Source organism: Acipenser ruthenus, chromosome 24 (assembly GCF_902713425.1).
Source record: "Acipenser ruthenus chromosome 24, fAciRut3.2 maternal haplotype, whole genome shotgun sequence".
NCBI classification, from domain to species: domain Eukaryota; kingdom Metazoa; phylum Chordata; class Actinopteri; order Acipenseriformes; family Acipenseridae; genus Acipenser; species Acipenser ruthenus.
The window spans coordinates 27,312,001-27,333,243 of record NC_081212.1 but is presented as its reverse complement, the minus strand read 5'-3'; the positions used below and the strand labels follow the sequence as shown (position 1 = coordinate 27,333,243).

Sequence of the window (21,243 nt, the reverse complement as noted above, 5' to 3'; positions counted from 1 at the left end):
TAATCAAATAAGAAATCAAGCTGTTTGTAGAAATCTTCCTAACATGTCTCTGTTATGTTACGCACAAGAGTAGATCTGTATGAATCTGGCTGTTAAAAGATTAAAGGATAACTCATTGATCACACAAACGCAAACGGATGTACACTGCAAGTTAAGCAGTTTAATGTTTCTGAGTGTTCTGTAATCTTACTATATTCGAGTGCCCAAGCCCTCCACTTGTTTGAAGTGCACAGCCAGACAATACTCTCCCAGACTTCAGGGCTGACACTGAATCAATCAATACACTACAGCGTCTGAAGTGAACACCAGTAATGCAAAAGCACTGCCTCACTGCAGCCTAGCTGCAGCAATATCACAGCTGGTGTTCATCAATTTGCCAGAAGGGGGGGGGGGTTTACTGCATTTCAAATGAAGCTGCAAGATAAGGGTGCTCTACCTCTTTCTTAAGTCTGCCGTATCATGAGGAAGAGAAGATCATGAACCTATATTTTCATGAATATATGCATATGCCCTTATGTGCAGGAGAGCTGAACCAGTAGACAGATCAAACCAATAAACATTATCCAACAACACGCAAATCTGTTGGCAACGACAAGCAGTAAACCCAGTGGCGCTGGAACAAGTTTTATAGTGGGAGTGCTGAAAGCCATTGAACAAAACTGTAACCCCTGTATATGATGGAAGCCATGCAAAGCTAACGCACCCCCAGCACCCCTAGTTCCAGCGCCCTTGGGTAAACCATGCTATAAAAGCACATAGGTGCTTATATTTCCAATAAATACTTCAGGTGTACCAGCTGGTGTTGTGGATTAATGTACAAGCCTTTCACCTCTGGATGTCTAAGAGGGAAAGGTTTAGCAGGAAGCCGTAACATATGACTGCTGCCAAGCTCTATAATACTCGCAGTTGAGATTTCATAGGCATGACACTGGCCGATACAAACAGAAAAAAAAATCGTTCAATATTATTTTGTTATTTTTTATTTGGCAACATTTTTTGTAGCTCTCAGCAAAAGTAGAAATCTTGTTTGAGGTCAGATGGACTGAAAATGACACTGGTTCAGAATCTGCTTGTGTGAAAAGCCAACGCAAAGCTCTGAGTTCACATTGCAGTGATAAATAATCGCCTTTCTCTGCACTTTAAGTGGGTGCTAAACCTTACCAGCAAAATTCAGAGACTGAAAATCTTGTTCAGCGATATTATCTGTTTAATGCACTGTGACTACATCGCTATATCTGTATATACCACGAAGTAAAACCACTAAATGGAAGTTTGAAAAGATCCTTCGTTTATATTGAGAGTTTCAGCAGGGAAAAAAAAACGACAACAAAAAAACAACCAGGAGTCACATCAACTATTTATTAATCAAAATACTAAACCATGTGATTCTTACAAAGCAACCGCATTACAGTGCTCATTACAGTGTTGAAATACATGCTAGTGCAGCTTTCAGGTGCTGTCTGAGGAAGAAACCAAATCTCATATTACCATCCATACCTGTATTAAATTCAGATAGCGAATCAATATGTATTATTATTGAGGTGCACAATTCCAGTCCCTACATTTCTTACTTTTTACAATTGCAATTTATTTTCTTTTTAGCTGTTAATCAGCTAATTATATGATGATATCTAGAAAACCAGGAGGGCTCCAGACCATGAGTACCTGATTGATATTAAAATGAAACCCACAGCAATGAATCGTCTTGTTAAAAACAGCTCTGCTTTTCTAAGATGTGCTCTCACAAGAGGTTTCTGGCACAGCCTTGCTTTCTCTACCCAGTAGTCTGAGCTTCTACAGCCCACGTTTCACTCAGTTCTGGGTTTCCCAGCTGTGTGGCATTGTCTGACAGGAAGCTCCTCCGAGAACCATTCCATCCGCTCCCCCTGACCGCTGCCCAGCAAGCACTTCCTTCGAGGACAGAGGAATATCAGCACTTTCTGTTGATGCCAACTAAGTGCTCTTCCCATAGCACTCCCCCCCCCCCCCCCACTCCCCCCCCCCCCCCGAAAAACAAACTGCAACTCGCAGCATTCATTAAATAGATGTTCTGCTGGCTGGGCAGACTGTGAAAACTCAGCCAAACTGGCAGCCAAAAGGAGTGCTAACCAACGCTTTATAATCAATTTTCTTACCTCTGGGTTTTGAAGCATGGGTTAGCTGCCCAGAAGGAGGCTCCAGACAGTTAAACATACCAGCTCTCTTTCATAGCGCAAACAGTAGAGGGGAAGCGTGCCCATTATACCAAACTGTGTGATTGATTGGTTTTCAGATTAATGTCAGCTGGGGGCTAGGCTGAGAGCACCTAACTCATTGGGTCTGAGCCATATTGGAACCCAGTCCTCCAGAGGTGAAAGGCATGAGAAGCTGTTGAATCAGCCTGCTTGGTTAGCAAGCCCCCAGCAAACAGAGTTATGCATCCCTAACCATGGGTGTCAGGGATTAGAGGCTCTGGGGATCAGTGGTTTCTTCTGGTCTTGAGCTCTAGGCCAACAATCTCATCTGGGTGGCTGTCAGGAGAATAACAAACATGAATATATATATATATATATATATATATATATATATGCACGAATGGTAATAACGTGGCCTATAGCTGTTACAGAATGGAATTTCATCTGGAAATTAAAAGAACAGAATTCCGGGCAGGTCTGCTAACCAAGGCCCGTTCACATGGGAAAGCAGTGGGAATACGATCCAGAGTCCAATACAGCCAATTAAAACATAAAGGCCTCTCTGCGCAGCAGCTGTCCCAATAATGCATGCTTCCAAGGTACAAACTGTAGGATACAGTCAGTCTCAGCTGCCGTGTTTAATTGTGTTCTAGAAGAACCTAAAACTGTACGTATCATGGCTAGCTGGCTTTGCAGCTGAGAGACCAACAGCTGTGCTGTAAAAGTGTCCAGTGATCTCCTATGTGAACCGCCTTCCTCTGAACCGCCTCTGAAGACTTGTTCAGCACATGATTAAGGAGATCAGGGGGAGCCTGTTGGTCCTTTGTATGACAGTTTAGCCACATTAGCTCCCCCGCTTCAGAAATCGAGTCTGTTCCGATGACATTCTCCTGCAGTTTGAAGTAATGAAACAGCACCGGGATCCCCGGCAGATCACTCTTGTAGAGATTACACTTTACCTATCTGTGGCCGCGCAGCGACTTTCACAAACCAGAACTGAAAGGAGACCGAGCACAGAAAGAACACAAGCTGGCCCTTGATGACAATGATACAGTATTGCAATGCAAACCCTGTAATATATAGAGCAACAGATCGTGCACCAATTGTAGAAGTTCCTGAGCACAGTAACTGCCGGAGTCCGTGTTTTAAACTCCATGCTCACATGGCGTAGCTTTGCAGTGCATCTACAGAACATTTCCGTTCCGTTTCAACACATGTGAAACACTGACATCCCCAGAGCTTCCATTTTTTCTATATTTAGATATTGTTGCATCCAAGAGGATCACACTGAGCATTCCACTGGTCTCACTAGAAAAGCTGGGAAGTTTAGTTGATTTTTTTTTTTTTTAATAGTCCTGGCCCTTTGTTTAAAAACTTGCAAAAAAGAGAGACTTGCAACAGTTGGTGTAGTTTGACCGAAAGCTGTAAACTGCATGGAAAGGGTCTGTCTTTAAATTGTGCCCACGTATCAAACCTACTGTAAATATCACATTTAACAAGCCAGTGTTTAGTAGAGCTGTCTCAATGAGGTGGGTATCAGTATGTCTCTCATTTCTAATACTGGGCACTTTTCAAAAAGTTCCAACTCATAAGTTGTTTTTTTTTTTTGTTTAAATGAATAAAATAAGAAAGTTTTATATTTATGAAACGGTTCTTTACTTTTTGTTAATGTCAAACTTTATTTTATTTAGAAAAACTAACCGAAATGGGTTTTTTTTATGTATTATTATTATTATTATTATTATTATTATTATTATTATTATTATTATTATTTATATACTGTTACTCATGCGTTCAAGCTTTGTGAATAGAGCCCATTAGGAAATATTTAAAGACTGGAATAAATGCTCTGAAAATACACTCTCATAATGTTCCATAAAAAACCTATTACTGTTGAAAAGAACAGGACAGCTCACAGCCAGGGTCCATAAACTGATAGCTACCAGCAGGTGATACAGAATCAGGTCTAATCAGAAGTACTTAGCCCAGCAGGATCCTCTAATAAATGTAATAATGAAAGCAGCAGTGGAAGTCTATTAAATGTTCCAGACTAGACTTTCAATCTGGACCTTCTTTAAAAATAAAAATAAAAATCAATCATTTCCGTGAAATGAAGTAACTGGAATTCGTCAAGGCTCTAATTATTTAAGCAAAAAAAAAAAAAAAAAATGCCCTTGACATCAGAATAAAAAGAATGCACTGAGATTGATTTTCTATATTGATTGAGGCTGACTGATGCACAATAAGTCTGCAGCACTGGGGCAGGACAAAACATTAGGAACCCCTGTCAATAGGCATATGGGTCAACAAGTGCAGGGATTGAGCAAGCAAACAGCAACGTATTTCAATTGTTCTTGAGAGATATATATCACCATTGATCAGTGCTTTCAGCACCTTTTTTTAGACTGTTCTTTATGAAAGATCACATAAATGCAGTCTCGGATCCAGAAGCACCTGCCAACCAAGCCCCAAATTGAAGTCTGTCACATCTGCTGTCTTGTCTATTCTGACTGAAACTGACCATTGCCCTAATAATAACCCTAATAATGATGATGCAGTGCGTGGGCTGCAGGCTGCATGTGCTCTATTATGACTGGAATCTGATCTGGCTGTAATGAGAGCAGGCAGCATGGTAATTGTCTGGTTCCGCTGTAGAAGCAGACTCATCCTCCAGAGCATCTAAAATGGTTTAATCAAGTCCGCTGAGCACCATAGTGCACGATTAGCAATCCTTCATAACGATGGAATAAGAACACAATAAGAGCAATCAGGGGTGAGGAAATCACATTGGAACCTCACGGGACTCCTAGGTCCCAGTCTGAGCTACTATATGAACCAGTGCTTGGTAATTCCGGCCTGTGATTGGTTGAAACCTCATCATAGGAGCAAAAATAGATTTAACTATTGCTCTAACATCCCTACACCACAGGGCAACAGTCTCCCTCTGACATGTGATTGGTTCACATCCCTGTCAATCCTGCCCCTGTTCAAAGGAACGCACCGCCCTTCCCCTGCACTCCTCACAGCAAGAGAAAATGGCTGAAAGTAAAAGACTGCTGAACAGCGATTCTGTGACTTAACAGAAAATGAATTACAAAACATACTACAAAAGAAAGATGCTCCAAACACGACAATGGTGATTAAACGTCACTGTCACCGGTTTCTGACTTTCTGAAATTCAAACTAATTCAACTCGACTACTCGAGGATTATGCAGCAGTCAGAAAGCCAGACGGAGAGCTGGACGCCAAAAAGACTTTGATAACAGCGTGGTATGAGCTTCAGAAACATATTCTGTTATGTATTTCTGTTCTTTACTTATGCTGTAAGCTAGATTTAAACAAAAAGTCATATTAACCAGCCTTGCCTCGCTTATTTCCTTCACTGATTCATATATTAAATATGTACAGCTCACTCAGCTCATAGTGGAAAATTAAATGCCCCACGGGAAGACTATTGTTACCTCCAGGGTGCAATGGTCTCAGTCTAGCCCCCTGTCAGTAACAATAGTCTTCCCTCAGGGCAATCATTTTCTACTACTATAGCCCTCCTCTCCAGTCCATATTTACTATATATATATATATATATATATAAAAAGTCACAAGTTTAAAACCTATGTTTTTTATTTAAGCTGTTCCATGTCCTGCTGAGTTTTTTTTTTTTTTTAGTCTGATTTAACCCACCAGGCAGTGAGTATTTAAGCACGGATTCCTCGCTCAGCTGGTCTTCGTATCGTTCTAACAGGTTTTGAATATATATATATATATATTGCTCTATGGTCACACTGTGCATTGCAGTTGTATTTTCCAATATGTTTACAGCTAAATATAGTTAATCAAATTTGGCTGAAAATGGTAAATAATAATAATAATAATGTAATGACATGCAAACTGTTTGTTCAGCTCATTCTATATATGCGTGTGTTTGTTTGTAACACATTTCTGCTTGTCGCTGTGGTTTATTAACAGTTCATTTGCAACAAGAAGCAAAGGGACCTACGCACAGTACTGGGTAATTGCTTTCAGACCAGAGCTTCAGCAGACAGACACATCAGAGGCGTGTGTCAGTGAAAGAAGCCCCCTGCTATCCACAGCTGATGCTTTCATGTGTCCTAGGAGTTAAATGCTAGAGCGTCTACAAGTAAAAATAAAAAAAACCCTAAACCCTTATTAGTGCATATTTAAAGAATGATGTGTGTCAGCCTGTCTAATTAAAAATGGGCCAGCAGAGCACACTTTAATGGGAACTTAGTAAGGTGAGTAAAACGGTTCCCATCTGGGCCACATTAACAGAGAGGTGGTGTTAAGTGCTGTGCAGTAAGCTGGATGTGTCAGGCAAGCACGCACAGCTCGCAATATTGAATATAATGATATTACAGGTCTATGGAGGACGTATTGAGGGGGAATCTAAAATACATTCCGTGCCATCAATGTTTATTCCTTATTACCAGCTCTAACTATCTAATCATCATCCGGCTATACAGCAGCTTCACCAGATGCAGCCATGCCCTGCTGTGTCTGTGACAAATCTCATTTGTTCCCCTAACTAGAGAACCTTGGAGTACTGTAGGAGTGTGGCAGTGCTGTAATACTGTATGCTGTTACTGCATTGCCATGCAGTTTATTCATCAGCAGTGAGACATGTGAGAAAATAGCACTATGGCTAAAATCAAAAAAACAATCTTTACGGGGTTGCCTTTCAATTCCAGCTTGGAGCCAGCTGTTTGTTTCAATAGGCTTCTTAAAGGGAATGTGCAAATCTGAAGTGTCTGCCCACTGGGCTAACCTGTCTGAAGCAGTGGGTGCATTATACTGGGTTTGTTTCATGTGCACATTTTTGTGGTGGTTAATGAGATGTAAAAAAAGTTATTTTTAAACTGATTTGGTTTAGACATTCACTTTGAACACTTGTGACGAGCTGTGCCAAACATTCCATATTGTCTTTGATTATTAACTTGCCTAATCCCCTCTGCTTGTATCGTTAAACCCCGCTGCGATGCAAAGGAAAGCTGCTGCCTGGCCAGGGCTGCTTCAGTTTCCTACCATCTGCTGGGAGCGCCCTGCATACACCCAGCCCCACCCAGCTCCTGAGATGCTCACATCCATTTCCTGACCCAAAATGCTCTTTTTATAATGCATGAATGCAATATTTTCTTCAAACAAATTGCGTGCATTTGTACAGGTTTACATTTAAAAAAGAAAGTCTGCTAGAGTCGGACGAAGACCTTTTTGCTCAGACCTTTTTGGCTGTCTTATAGGTTGGTATTAACATGGAAAAGTGTTGTGAAGCTGCTCCCAAAAGGTAGATGTCACCTCTAGCGATATGTCCTTGGTGTAAGTGAATTGAGTCAGACTAGCTCTACAAAGATACAGGGTGCAGGTGCAGGGATTACATGTGACTGTGTGACTGTAGTGCTGAGCACATTCAATACATAACCTCTGTGAAGCCAGAGAGAGCTCTCGCATATTGAGCAGTATGGAGGAACTTACAACTTAGGTGCCTAAAGGTGTATAGTAAAACTAAAGAGATGGGTTTTCACCTGCAGTTTTACCTTGGAATTCGTATTGTTTTTGAAGATACAGATGAACCCTTGAAACTATTGTATCTTCGCTACATGTTGTATACAAAGTTTTCATTGACAAAATCATATTGTAGCCTTCCGGAAGTCCCTTAATGCTTCCCTTAAAGTTCCAGTTCCATGTTATATGTGCTGTAGGTGGGCTTCTCTCTTCAGTTGTATTTATGTGCACATTGTTTTTAGGCCTTTGTTTGACTAAGGGCAGAGTTTCCTGGATTATCTGGTGTTTCTTGTTTGTTGGGTACAATAGCTTGATTTAAAACAGATTTTTTGTGACACAGCAGATATATTTTCAAGATTGCTGTTATCAATCAGTAAATTCCACCATACGTTGCTTGTAACGCATCAATTGAGCCAAAACCATTGCACACGTGTCCCAATGCCATCTTGTTAGTTCAGTTAAATCATGCAACTTGCACCGGGCAAAAGCTGTCATCTTGTAACTCCATTACATTGTCTGTTAATTAAATTGATGGGTAGCAGGGTTACATCACACTTACAGCACAGTCACATGTTGCATTGATTTTGTCCCCATGCTGTCAAAGTCGTTGGCTTTTAAACATAGTGACAGAAGCTGACAGATGCGCCCACGCTAAATCAATTTGAATCTTGATCTTGAATTCATAATGCATTATTTTTGCTGTTTTTTACATGTTCATTACATTTGCTTTTTGCACAAACTGTTATTTTAGAAAAAGTCTGTTTCGCTTCCAAGTACCCTAATTTTGTGTAATGCTTTTAATGTAAATAGCTTGTCTTGGGCATTTACAGCTGCCACTGGCCTTATGTTTTTTTCTAGGCTTGCTAATTGCTTTTTCTTTTTTTAATGGTTTCCTAGCTGGTTTGTACAAAGCATGAACGCCATTTGAAGTTCAGCTGCAAATGTTCAAGCACAGCATGCCCACACACATGGGACAAATCTTTCGGAACAGAAACGTCACATCTACAACACATTGTACATAAACATTTCCAAATGTTAATAGCTTTGAGCCCTAATTGGCATTACAGGTAATGGTACGTATCTCTAAATCCAGAGTACCTAACTGGACAGTGGCGTATTTGACAATGAGCAGTATTTCTTTCAAATAAAATAAAATAGTTTGTCCTATGCAAGTTTCTCTAACTACTTTCTCAAGAACTTCTGTGTTCAAGACCGGTATGCTAGTCACTGAATTACATACAGGCAGTTTACAGTAGGAAATAAGGAAGGATACTTGTGGCATGCTTGGAGTATGAAATGGAAAAGTTACATAACCTTGTTCTATACTGCCAACCAGCTCCGAGGTGTCCAGTGTTTTGAACATTTGCCATAAAAATAAAAAATAAAAAAACAATCTAATGCAAAGCTCAATTTAAATATCCTTCTCGTGCATGTAAAACATCACACGTTTTGTGAAAGCCTATTGCATTCTGACATGATGCAGTGTGACAGGAGTACTGGTAAGTGTGTTAGAACTGAGAGAATCTGGAACCCGGAGCCGTCAATGAGAGAGTGTTTCACTATGGAATTTGTAATGAGCAGCAATCTGTACAAGCCAGTATAAGCTCTACTGTTCAGCACGCAGGACTGTCATTATTACACACTAGTCATGTAAGGGATATTTAAGAACCACACCAGTACAGTCTGATTGGTGCTAACCACTGTGCAATTGTAAAAAAAAAAGAAAGAAATTAAAAACGTGTGGTCAGTAATGGGTGTGATGTGTTACAGCATACTGTCCATGTGAGGTCCTGCTGTAAATGAACCTCATGCATGTGTGACTCCAGTCATTCTAATGCCTTCAAACAGAGGGATGGATTCCATTGATTTCGGTTGCGTGAATGAAACGACAGTGCGACTCTTCTACTGTACATGCAGTACAGTAAATGTCTTGTTTAAAACTACTGGGGTAATGGTTTTGTTTATCCCCTGGGCCATTATACAATTCCGTCTGTTAATCTGTAAAAAGTTTCAAAGTACTACAAAAAGCTACAAAGGATGTTTGAAAGGCAGCAGCAAGACAGTGAATAATAACAATTCTTCGTTCTGTCTGTACACACAAAGAAGTGCCTTTACGTTTAGCTTTTATCAGCAATTACCAGTTCTTCAGCAGTGTTTCAAAGGGCCATGAAACTTAGCCAGGATTGTATTGGAATGCCATTCTGTTACTCTGAGGAAACCTTTTTGCTGATCATAGCATTACCTCCTAGACAGCACAATGAATCTGAAACACATAGTTTAAACGTCCCAGTCGCTGGATCTGAAAAACAAGCCTGTGTCTGAGGCACTTGATTATTGCTCTCTACTCCATACTGAATTGCCTGTGCTTTTGATCATGTTGCTTCCTCCTGGCTCTCTGCGTGTCTCCCGCGGGACTCAACGTCTCGCTGGACGGGACCACACCTGTGTCCTGCAGCAGAGGGGGAGGGGGGAGGGAGAGAATACCCGGAAAGTGGAGGAGCCCTGTGAGCTGGCTCCTGTCAATGGCTGAAGAGACTCCTGGAATTCCTAAGGGGATGCTGCTGCAACAAAAACAGGATCCCCAACTATCGGACCTACAGCTGCTTCTGCATTGTCTAGAGCACTCCATTGATTATGGTTGTTTATTTTCCCCAAAGAGATTTTCAAAGCCTTTCCTTTGCCTCCCATGATTACAACAGCAATGGCCCGTTTGACCGAGACTGTAGCCCTGTGTTCTGTTGGGAGTGACTCCAAAACATGTTTTTGGGTGGAGATTTAAACTTCATTTACTTATTGTAGATATATTGCAGCTGCCATGCGTTTACGGTACTTCTGTTTTCTTAATGTTTGGTTGAGATTCTTGATGTTTACATGGTACGGTGTGCAATTTGTCAGCTGCTGGGCTGTGAAAAGGATTTTGCCCTTGGTAACGCTGCTGTGATATGATGTTTTACAGCATTCTGTGGACTCTTTATGGGCGGAAATGCATTAGAATTCATGAAGTGTTCAAATGGCTTTAACTGAAACATACCGGAGGTCTGCTACAAAAACTGCACATCATGCTGTAAGCAAAGGCTGGAACTCAGTTTTACAAACTGTTCAGCTTGATGGAACAAAAAATCATCTCCATGGTGACGGTTCTTCTCAGAACCACTGTTCAAGCGCCATTGCCTAGCCAAGTTTGAAGCACAATGCAAAAGAAAAGCATGGGCCAAAAAAACAGACACCGTCTTTAAAAGTGCACCAAATTACCAGTAACAGGAACTGTGCACTTTGATTTTATTAGAACTTAACCTGTAGTAGTTTATATACGCAGTACGGTTGTGTGCATTTGTTTTATGTACGTGTTAAACACACACATACACACTTTGCCAGGGCTTTGTGAGTGAATTGGATGTTTCCAGAATCAAATAATAGACTAATTACAAGACTTATTAACAGATTAACACACTTAAAGGTTAATTAGAACGACCAACATGCGGATACAGCAGCTTAAGGAAATTGAGGGCAGCAAGTGGATCGTTGTGCAAACTCCTCTGCAGAACATGCACAAGTCATTTGTTAAAATTAGAAAGCAAACGCAGGAATACTTTCTCGGTGTCACCTTAGCACAGAACCAGGTGGGGAGGAATGTCTGTCAGTGACCTTTCTCTTGATAAGATGCCTGGACAGTTAGAGTAAGTGCATTGGCCTACATGACAGGGAGCCATGAGAATGAAAGGTGCTTCTTCATTCCAGTATGCCCTGGGATATTCCTAAAGAGATCAATTAGTCTGACTAATGAAGCCTCTGAACTGCCAGTGTGGCGCCTTAGCCTCAGGTTTCACAGACCTAATCTTGGACTAATGTTACCTAAGGTAAGGCAGTGCAAGACTAGTGCTAAATAAAGGGCTGTGAAACTACCCCTAACTGCTCTTTGTTTTAAACTAACAACAGGTTTACAAACTGCGTTTGGCAAGATGAATGTGGCATTATTGAGTATGCATCTATTTGGGGTTTTTTTTATAACTCTGATGTCAAAGAAGTCATTGTCTTGATTCTAAAGTCAGTTGGACACTTTTTAAAAAAAAGCAAATTGTAAGACTTAGTCGTGCTTTAGTTGAGCATCTTCCGATGGAAAGGGCAGGTCTTCTGTGTGTGACAGAGGGATGTCTGTCCACACAACAGCTTGATGCAGCGTGAACCGCTGATCAGAGATGCACAAAAGCACAGCAGTCTCTGTGCCCCCTCTCCGTATGGGAGTTCACTCCCTCTGTCACCCCGCTAAACATATCAGCAGGCTTATCAGAGCGGGTGTGTTCAATAAGGAGACAATCAGGCTCAAATAAAGAAAAAAAAAGAAATGGTGTGAGTGGGTGTCCCGGCTAGCACAGAACAGCCCACACAGTTCAAGCTGTGCATTTCCAGCACTGTTGAAGCCTTACAGAGAGTTAGGATCCTCAAGCTATTAGCACCATGCTGCAACAGTCTTTACAGTGATCCGGTTTAGAATCCAGTCACAACCTTTCGCAGAAGATCTTTGTGTGCGGAAATCAATATTATCTTTTCATAGGATCCTATGCTTTTCACTGCGAGCAGCTCCAATCAGATCGTCCCAGAGCGTCCTCTCTCTGCTCTTGCACCGCTCAGCTGTAAATGATCAGATTGCTCTTCACCCTGTTTGGGCTTGTGTTACTGTTCTCTTTACCATGGTATATGTAACTCTTTCAGATCTCTTGCATATCCCCCCTGGTCAATAATACCTGATTGCACAAGCCTAACCCCAACTCTAACTCCAACTCTGGATGTTTCGTGCTACACTCATGCTAGGGTTGTGATGTGCAAAAGATAACTATTACAGAAGAGAATGTAGGCCCTGCTGTGAAAATCCTCTGCAAAATCCACCCTCCACACTGCAGTATTTGTGAAAGGAAGCCTCTCGGATGCAACACATATTGTAAATGAAATGTCTTCAAGCAGCCAGGGAGAACTAAGAATGCGCAGCAGGGAGCAGATGTTCTCGTTCAAGTTGCTTTTCTATGATATGAATGACACTGTTGATACAGTTTTAATGGAATATTTCCTGCACTGCAACCTTTGACCGTTAGACATTATAATGTATGAAACGGAAGTGTCAGGAGACATGTTCTCAAAAACATCTGCTTCAACAAATATCTCCTTCTCAAATGGTTTTTAATAGACGACATAAATTACTTTTGCAGAACTACACTCAAAGGTCTTAATCCATTCCTTCAAATGTCCTCAGAGCATTCTGTTTAATACGTGTAAGTGATAGCAGTGTAGTCTGAGGGGAAAACATACACTAACTTACACTTACATGTACACTAACATAAACTTACACTAACATACACATAGACACTAACATACACGTACACTAACATACACTAACATACACTTACATTTTCGGAGGACATGTTATCTGTGAATTAATAACAGCTATACTAACATAATCAATGGGAAGCTTTCTCTTCAGAACAAAGAGATGTAAAAACACAAGAAGGAATGAAAACTAAAGAAGTGGCATTCAAGCAAGTACTAAGGCAAAGATGAATATTTGAAACTAGCAAGAAGCTAAGCTGCAGGAAGTAGTTGTCACTAGTTGTTTGTGCTGTTATTTACAATTACAGTTATTTACTCTTATGAAAGTTTCCTTTGCCTCTAACTTTGCTAAATAAGCGCACCTAGCAGCACTAAGCAGCATGAAGTGTCAGAATGATCTCTGGTGAGGGACGTTCCTCCACATGGTTAATGGCACAGGCTGCTGGAAACACAGCACGCTTCATTGGACTCATTCAAAGCACATGCCTCATAAACAGGAAAAGCATTTTAACTAACAGAATGCAAATAGGGAAAGAATAGTGAAAGAACCATAACTGGGACAGATTTTTTTTGTTGCCTGTTCAGAAAAAACCCCAGAAAGAACCGGAGGGAGTGAAATGAAAGGTTCCTTTTTGTAAGCAAAGCTCCATTAATTTTTTTTTTTTTGTGGAAGGATATTTATAACTGGCCCATTCCCCCCCCCCCCCCCCCCCTTTATGGTTTACAAAAGTACTTATCCTCAAGCAGGGCATTAATGTTATGAGCTGTGCTGAGAGGTTTGTGTCCATCAGTGCTAATGAGCACTTGGTGATACAATTCAATGTGGTTGTGAAATACTCCTACAGCAGGAACGCACCTCTGACACCTCCCACACAAACCAAGCAAGGGACTGGGCTGAGAGAGGGTGAACTGAGGAACAATACAAATCCCTGGCTGAAGAATTTCAACAGCCCTGTTTGGAGACATAGCTTTTTATAGTCGCTGCTGCAGAAATTGTATGAGAGCATTAAAAATGGATTTGTAAGAGTGTGGGTTGCAAACAGAGAGGAGGAACTGCTGGAGGAACTGTGTGAGGTCATCGCAGCCTTCAAACGTCTTATCTATAGAATGGATATCTTCCTTTTCCGTTCCCAATTTCTCCAACACTTAATACAACCTTCCCTTTTGTCAGGCCCAAGTTTCGCAAAGCAATCAAAATGAGTTATGTTATACGTCTGTAGTTTCAATACAGCTCATCCAGTGTGTAGCACACAGTAGCGGAAACGCCCAAAGGCCAATGGCTGGAATGTAAGCCAATAAGGATTTGCATTTTTAAAAGCAGTTCACATCTGGGATAGAGAGAGAGATCCCATGTGTATTCAGGTTGTCAGTGGGAATGTAGAATAATTCATGTTAGAGATACCATGATTAAGTGTGGAATGGCACATGAATGAATTCAGTACCTAATTTAATGTTACCCTTCTGTAAGCTTGCCATGTTCAATTTGCATGCTGATTTTGCATATCAATATTTTTTTGCCTGCTTATAATTTGCATTTACCATACTTCACAATTATAAACCAAAGGTTTTAAGGGCGGACGGGTGACACACCTTCATTTGTATTGCACAGCACTGAAACATGGAACTCAGGTACAGTATACAAGCATATCCTGAATGTAAAAATTGAGTTTTTCTTTTCTTCAAACAAAAGTAGAGGTAAGTATTCTTCCAGCGTCTGTCTCGGACACAAGACCAGATTGTACAAGGCCCAGTATACTGCTGGTTTGATTATTCCTGGTTACAAAGCGCTCGCAGTCATGAGATCTGACGCTCATGAATAGCACCACACAGTACAGCCGTAACAAGGGAGGCGTGCACAAAAGAACCCAGTCCTGCAATGAATACAGGATGTAAAAGACATGCCAGAGGGCCCTGAGGACACTGGCTTAGAACTTGCTGGATGTGTAATTGTGTCATTTTATCTGTGTAAAAATACTGCATGTAATACCCCAGGCAGGGTCCTGTTTTAATGATTCAAACGACACCAGGGTTAAGACGTGCTGCCCATCGGACCAAGTGAATGGACCCCACTGCCTGGAATATGAAACACATTTACAGCTGCAGCCAGTTGTGAGGCATCCTCTGCTACCACTCACAAGACCCCCCCCCCCCCCCCCCCCGCAGGTCCTGCCCCCTTACTGGTGACCATTCTGCCCGTCTTTGTGGAAGGTGACCCCTCTTTGCCTGGCTTTGTGGAAGGTGACCCTTCTTTGCCCGTCTTTGTGTGTCTTTAACACACCCGCGGGGTTAAGCTCCAGATTCCTTTCTCCTAGGATATTGCTGCAGAGACTAGCTGGAACAGTGTGTGCAATGACAACAGAAGTGTGTATGAGAGATGCATGTGAGCCTGGTCTCCAGGGAGAGCGGTTCAAATGGAAAGTGCTGAAGGTCCTTTGTTTCTGGACAGGGCAGCAGGGGTCAGTGGTTTGTTATGTGCAACGGTGGCTCAGCAGATCAGCAAAACGAGCCTTCCTCAATGCAAAGGAGCTTGGCAAACACAGCCTTCAATGTGCAGTATCCAGCACAATGTAACATGTGTTAATGGATAAAGAGACTGAGAGTGCTTGGAATAGACCTCTGACTGAATGTGGGTATGATGCTATCAAAGCCATCTTCCCAATTTCCAATGGCACAGTATGTAAGACATTTATCTGTCATACCAGAAGCTTAAAGCGAGACATCAAACCATTGATCATTAAGAGCAAGCCTAATCAATAAAACGTCATCGCAGTTACACACTCTCATTAAAACACACAGTGCAAATAACAGCATAAAATGTTAAGGACTCTTAAGGTATGACTCATTTTAAGGTTCTTTTGAAACCTGATAATTCACTTGTAACCATCTCTTAAGCAATCAAAAGGGCCTGTGAACTGAAAGCTTCACTTAACAAGAATGAACTTTAAAAACGTCCCTTAAGAAAACATGTCTATCAAGAGTTCTGTTTATTATTCTGTGAACAGGACCCTGCTTCTCATTTTAAAACTGCTTGTATTGTACCTTCAAGCCTAAGGGAAGATTGTAGATTTAGACAAAGCTTCCACAAAACATCTATGTGAAGTTCTCGCTTCTCCACTGAAATATCGCAGTCTGTTTTATTGTGGAGCTGACCTGCATATATAATATAGAAGACTAACATGGCATTAAAACCAGCTTCCTTGGCAACCTATGAAATATCTCTGCATTTGCCAGCTGGGTTCGTACACTGTGCTGAAGCTTTTCAGATCTTTGTTTAAAGTTCCTGCTCCACAGAAAGCTCATAAATAAGGATAGAAACCAATCTCCAAACTATGCCTGAAACATGTTTCCTTTTTTATTAAAAGGAAGGATTGTTAACCCTTTAGCCTCTGGAAGTGTCTCCTTCCAATTCCTGTGGTGTGTGTCCCCTTGACCTGTCTCAGAAACGCCCTGTTTCTAATACAGCACACACTTCTCCCTTTCAAAATCTGCATGCTGTCATTGATTTCCGCAGAACTCATTAGGCTTTGCAGATTTGTAGAATTGTGTCGTCGCTGCTGCTCAGGGTAAATGGAAGGAGGTTAGGGGGTTAAGGACTCTGACCTCAAAGAGAAGAATAAAGGTTTCGTGGAGCCAAGCGCTCCTCTGGTCATTTTCTTGAGGAGCAGCTCTGATTCGCAGGCTGTTGCTGGCGGTGATCACTGCGGCAGCTGGCTCGGTCACGTAGCGACTATGCTCGCTGCCAGGTCTCGCAACTTAAACACAGCAGCGCAAGAAGAAGCAGCCCTCTCAGTGTCCAACCCCAGCCTGCTCTACAGGGTGAATTTCAAATCAGTTACATACAGAGCCCTGGAATCTCAGCTAACAATAAATCACTGTTCATCAGCCTGTCGTTTAATGGTAAATTACCATTTAAAGCTGCAGCGTCCGTTTTAAAGGCAGGGTTTCTATAAATCTTAAAATTTCTAGAAAAGCTGCGCCGTTTTTTCTCCAATGTTAAACTTATTTTAACACAGTGCTCGACACACGAGATTTATATTTAAAATGCAAACTCCCAAAGTGTTGCTCTATCATGCTGAGTGGCAGTGCTTTTCATTGTGATAAAGATATTCAGTGCTTGTTACCCATGCAGTAGAAATGGTCTTCGGCCCACCAGGCCATTTACAGACAGGCATGTTGTAAAAGAAAAGGAAGCTCGCACAATGCCGTGCACGTGACTAAGCACGCTTGAAGGTCAAGCACTGTGCGGGTCGACTTTGTTATTTCATCGCAGTACAAGCCTAGTGAAACTGTTTCTTCCCTGTCACACTGAGATATAGTTATCTTTGACATTAGGGGCTAGATTCTCAAAGCTATTTACTACACATTGTCATTAGTGCCATTTTTTCCGGAAGGTAAAAAAACACACCAATTCAATATTCATGTGCCCTAATGTGCCTGTCTTTGTATAGAGTGGATCCTATTCACAAAAGTGCAACTCACACTTTATTTAAAGACTGTTTTTCTGTCTGTAAACTTACTTAAAGGATTACTATGGGCCTTAAAAACAAGCGCTTAAAATGAATCTAAAAAAACAGTCGTACAAATTGAAAGTCTGAATGGAACATTGTCATGGTAACGAAGCAGCTCTGAATTAAATGGCTGTGACTCAATTTCAAGATCCACATGAACTCTGACCCCAGACCCAGAAGGTGAATGACAATGACCTTGACGCCCCTGACTGTCATTACATTTTACTGATAAAGGTCTGAGTTGGCTTCCCTCGTTCCCTGAGGTGACTACATTGCATTACCCGCACCAGAAGGTCTCAAAATGTTTTTGCAGCTAAAGCAAATTACATGTGTTGCCAGATGTCACGTTGATTTAAATGCTCCAGGTTTGGGTTTACACTGCTTGCGTTTGAAATTTATAACAATAAAAAAATTGTCATTTTTAAACATGAAAACAGCTCGTAGGTAGAAGTACAAAGATTTTATTCATTGATTTATTGAACTCATTTCGCCCGGTGAACTCCTTTGAAATTAAAACATCTTTTTTCAAAGCGTCTCTTTCCGGGACACAGAGATAGTAAACAGATGGCAGCTCGAACACGGACCACAAATCAAATCCCAGTTAAAAACAATTACGAGGCACTCGGACTTAGTGAGGTGTGTTGGGTGCAGCTTTGGTTCTTGTTGACATTTGGGGGCTGTGCCATACTAGAGCTGGACCAGGCCTGGACCTACAGGGTCCAGATGTGACCCCTTCACTGCTAATTATCAAGTGATACTCAGTACTGTATTCTAATGTGATACAACAGCTATAGGGAGGTCACATTTCTGATATCTGAACAATGACTTCTGTTTACTGTATGGGCGAGATTCACAAAGCTTTTTACTCCACGTCATCACTAGCACTTTTTTTTTTCATAAAGGGAAGAACATGCAAACTAAAATGTATAAATCAGAAATAAACTATCAGGCAGTTAATGCAAAGTAGTTGTATTGCTTATTTGTTTTAGAAATGCGCTTATGACACTTTGGTATAAACAGCCTTGTGAATCGAGTGCTATGTGAATAAAATGAACAACTTTAAAAAAAATAACCCTGCAAAATACCGCGCAGCTCGGCCCAACCTCAATATCTAACCCACCTTCAAAAAGGCATGCCATATGAAACACACACTGAACTTGATGTGCAGTATACTTGCTACAGTGTCTGTATGGAAGACGTGTGTGTTCCATGCATTACTATACAGTATATAGCATATTTTCTGTATGTTTTTAGTCAGACAGCCACTGATTAGAACCTGCCATTCTAAAAAAAAACAAAAAACGGAATGCTTAAGAAAACAAGACCCTCTCTTTAGATGTAATTGCAGTTGTGGTTTTCCAGATGAAAAGCACATGTGTTGCGATTTGTCTAAGAGTGCTGTCGCCCTGCCATTGTGTTCCCTGGACTTGAATAGTGTTTGCCGTTAGGATGGTGATGATGACGCTTCCATAAAGAAATACAAACTACTGTGAAACCCTGTGAAACCACACAAAAAGGTTTTTATATTCAGTGGAATCGACTTGATTGCTCTGCATGGGACGCCTCTTCACAAGAGACTTTGAACCTCTTGACACAGCAGATGAAAAGGAGCGCAGGGCTGTACGGGAGATGAGGATGGTCCTAAAGGTTTGTGACACTGTGATCTCAGGCACATTAGCATGCTAGCTCCCTCTCACAGAGAACAGAAGCCCCAGCCCAAGGCAGAGCATGCTGACACACATGGCTCTTATTAATCCCTGACTGTGCTCGACAGACACAAGCCAGCAGCATTCAAGTGCATTCAAACACCTGCCCGGACAACTGCAGGTCAAACACGAACCAACCTGCACGCCTCCCGAGCATTCAGGAGCACAGGCCTGGAGGAACGATCAAAGCAAAAACAAAAGCCTAAAATGCAGGAGACACTTAAGAGTCTGCATTTGACTCGTCTGTGTCTGGCCTCTAGCATTTTCTGTTTCTATACACAGTGTTTTTATATCTGATAGGAATCATGGGGATCACTGGGTTTGTTCTTGTTTGCACGCTGACTGTTCTAACCTTCGTTATTCTTCCCTGCCTAAGTGGCTACTTCACTTTGCGATGAAACTACATTACCCCTGCTGAATGCTAATGCAGTTCATTTTTGTTTTTGACAAAGAACTTGTTTTTCAAATCCCAGAACCCTCCCCTTTTTAAATTAATAAGCCAGATTTAACACATGACCCCCTCCCTGGGTTTGTGAGCTGCAGTGACTACCCCCACTGTCCACTGTTTACAGCTTGATTAGTGCTGGAAACCTACAGCACAGCATAATATAGGAAGTGATTGCTCAGGTCTAAAAACATTCAGATATATGCAATGCCGTGGAAGAAAATCACATCTGTTTTTCGCAACATTATTGTAATGAGCTAAACAGTATCAAATCATTTTCTTACTGACGCAAAACAGGTACCCTGATTGTCCAACATCTACTGACACAGTTCCTGTGTAAAACCCTCTTTGACAGGGAATAAAAGTTTGCAAGTCATAGAAATAACATGCCTTCTAAAGCACAGAGCCAGCAGCATCGGAGAAGATGTTAAGACAACAACTGCAGCAGCACCTAAACACCACGCAAATACACAAGCTACTTTTGCTACTGTATCACCACCAGCAAGCACCACACCTAACACAACCTGTAAGCTGCCTCCGACTCTTCCTCATGCCCCCCCCCCCCCCCCACCCCCTCGTCTAGTGAAGGAAATGCAGTGCTGACAATTCAAAAACAACAAGCGAGAAGCCGTTGCTGCTTACCTTTGTGACAGTCATGCAGAGACACTGTGAGGAGGCTGGCGTTCCCAGGGGCAGAGCACTCGTGTTGCGGGGGTGATTATAGCAGGCTTGCGAGGGCCTCTGAACCAGAGTAAGTGCCTGGGCTGGGAGGCTGCTGCTGCAGGAGCTGCTGCAGTGAAATAATCAGCGTCAGTGTTACTACAGCGGGAAGAGAGAGAGCCAAAGCCAGGACCCCCCCGCCTCCACACACACACACACACACACACACTCACACACTCCTCCTCCCCTCCCAATCAGATTAAGCCGGTCTTAACGTAGCTTACTGATGGAAGGAATAGTGATGTCAGCGTGCATCTATAATAGATGAAGCCTGGACTGAAGAAAGCAGGCTCTGGCAGGAGAAGGCAGGAAGAGGGGAGCGAGAGACCGAAGAAAAGGAAGAATGAGGGGGGGGGGGGTGGGGGGGTCTAACGGTTTATTTCCAAAGCTGACCAGTCAAGTGGAAGAAAGTGGTGAGCTGACCTGCCTGTTTTTTGTGTGTTCGCTGCGTGTGTTTCTATTTCTGTCTGTTCCTTTGTTTATCAAGAGTGTATGAGTGGGAAGTGTGTGTGTGTGTGTGTGTGTGTTTGTATCAGTGTACATCTGTGTGTGTGTGTGTGTGTGTGTGTGTGTGGTGTGGATTTTGTTTGCTGTGTTGTAAGAAAGTGACACCAGCCAGGCACAGACAATTCCTTAATTGGTTGTGAAACCAGCAGGTTGCCTGTGAGACCTGAAAGAGCACCTGCTATTCCAGAGGTATTTACATCTACACACAGTGAGGTGTGTGTGTGTGTGCAGACTTGTTGGATTCCAGTTCTTGAACAGTATAGGAAAGCATGCCAAAAAGACCTTGCGAAGTACAGTATGCACACAGCCATGTGTTACAGGAACAGCCCACACTCTTGTGTTTTCA

The 21,243-nt window shown here is 41.9% G+C and overlaps 1 protein-coding gene across 1 annotated transcript in view; it reads right to left on the bottom strand.

The window, feature by feature from the left end:
- Nucleotides 1–20,509, bottom strand: part of LOC117429049 (coronin-2B) — a 43,891-nt gene extending 23,382 nt beyond the window's left edge. Inside the window, exon 1 of the mRNA XM_058999071.1 lies at nt 20,313–20,509. Within this exon, the coding sequence (XP_058855054.1) occupies nt 20,313–20,327 (15 nt within the window). The 5' untranslated portion in view covers nt 20,328–20,509. The remainder of the gene's footprint in view (nt 1–20,312) is intronic.
- Between the last annotated feature and the right edge of the window lie 734 nt (nt 20,510–21,243).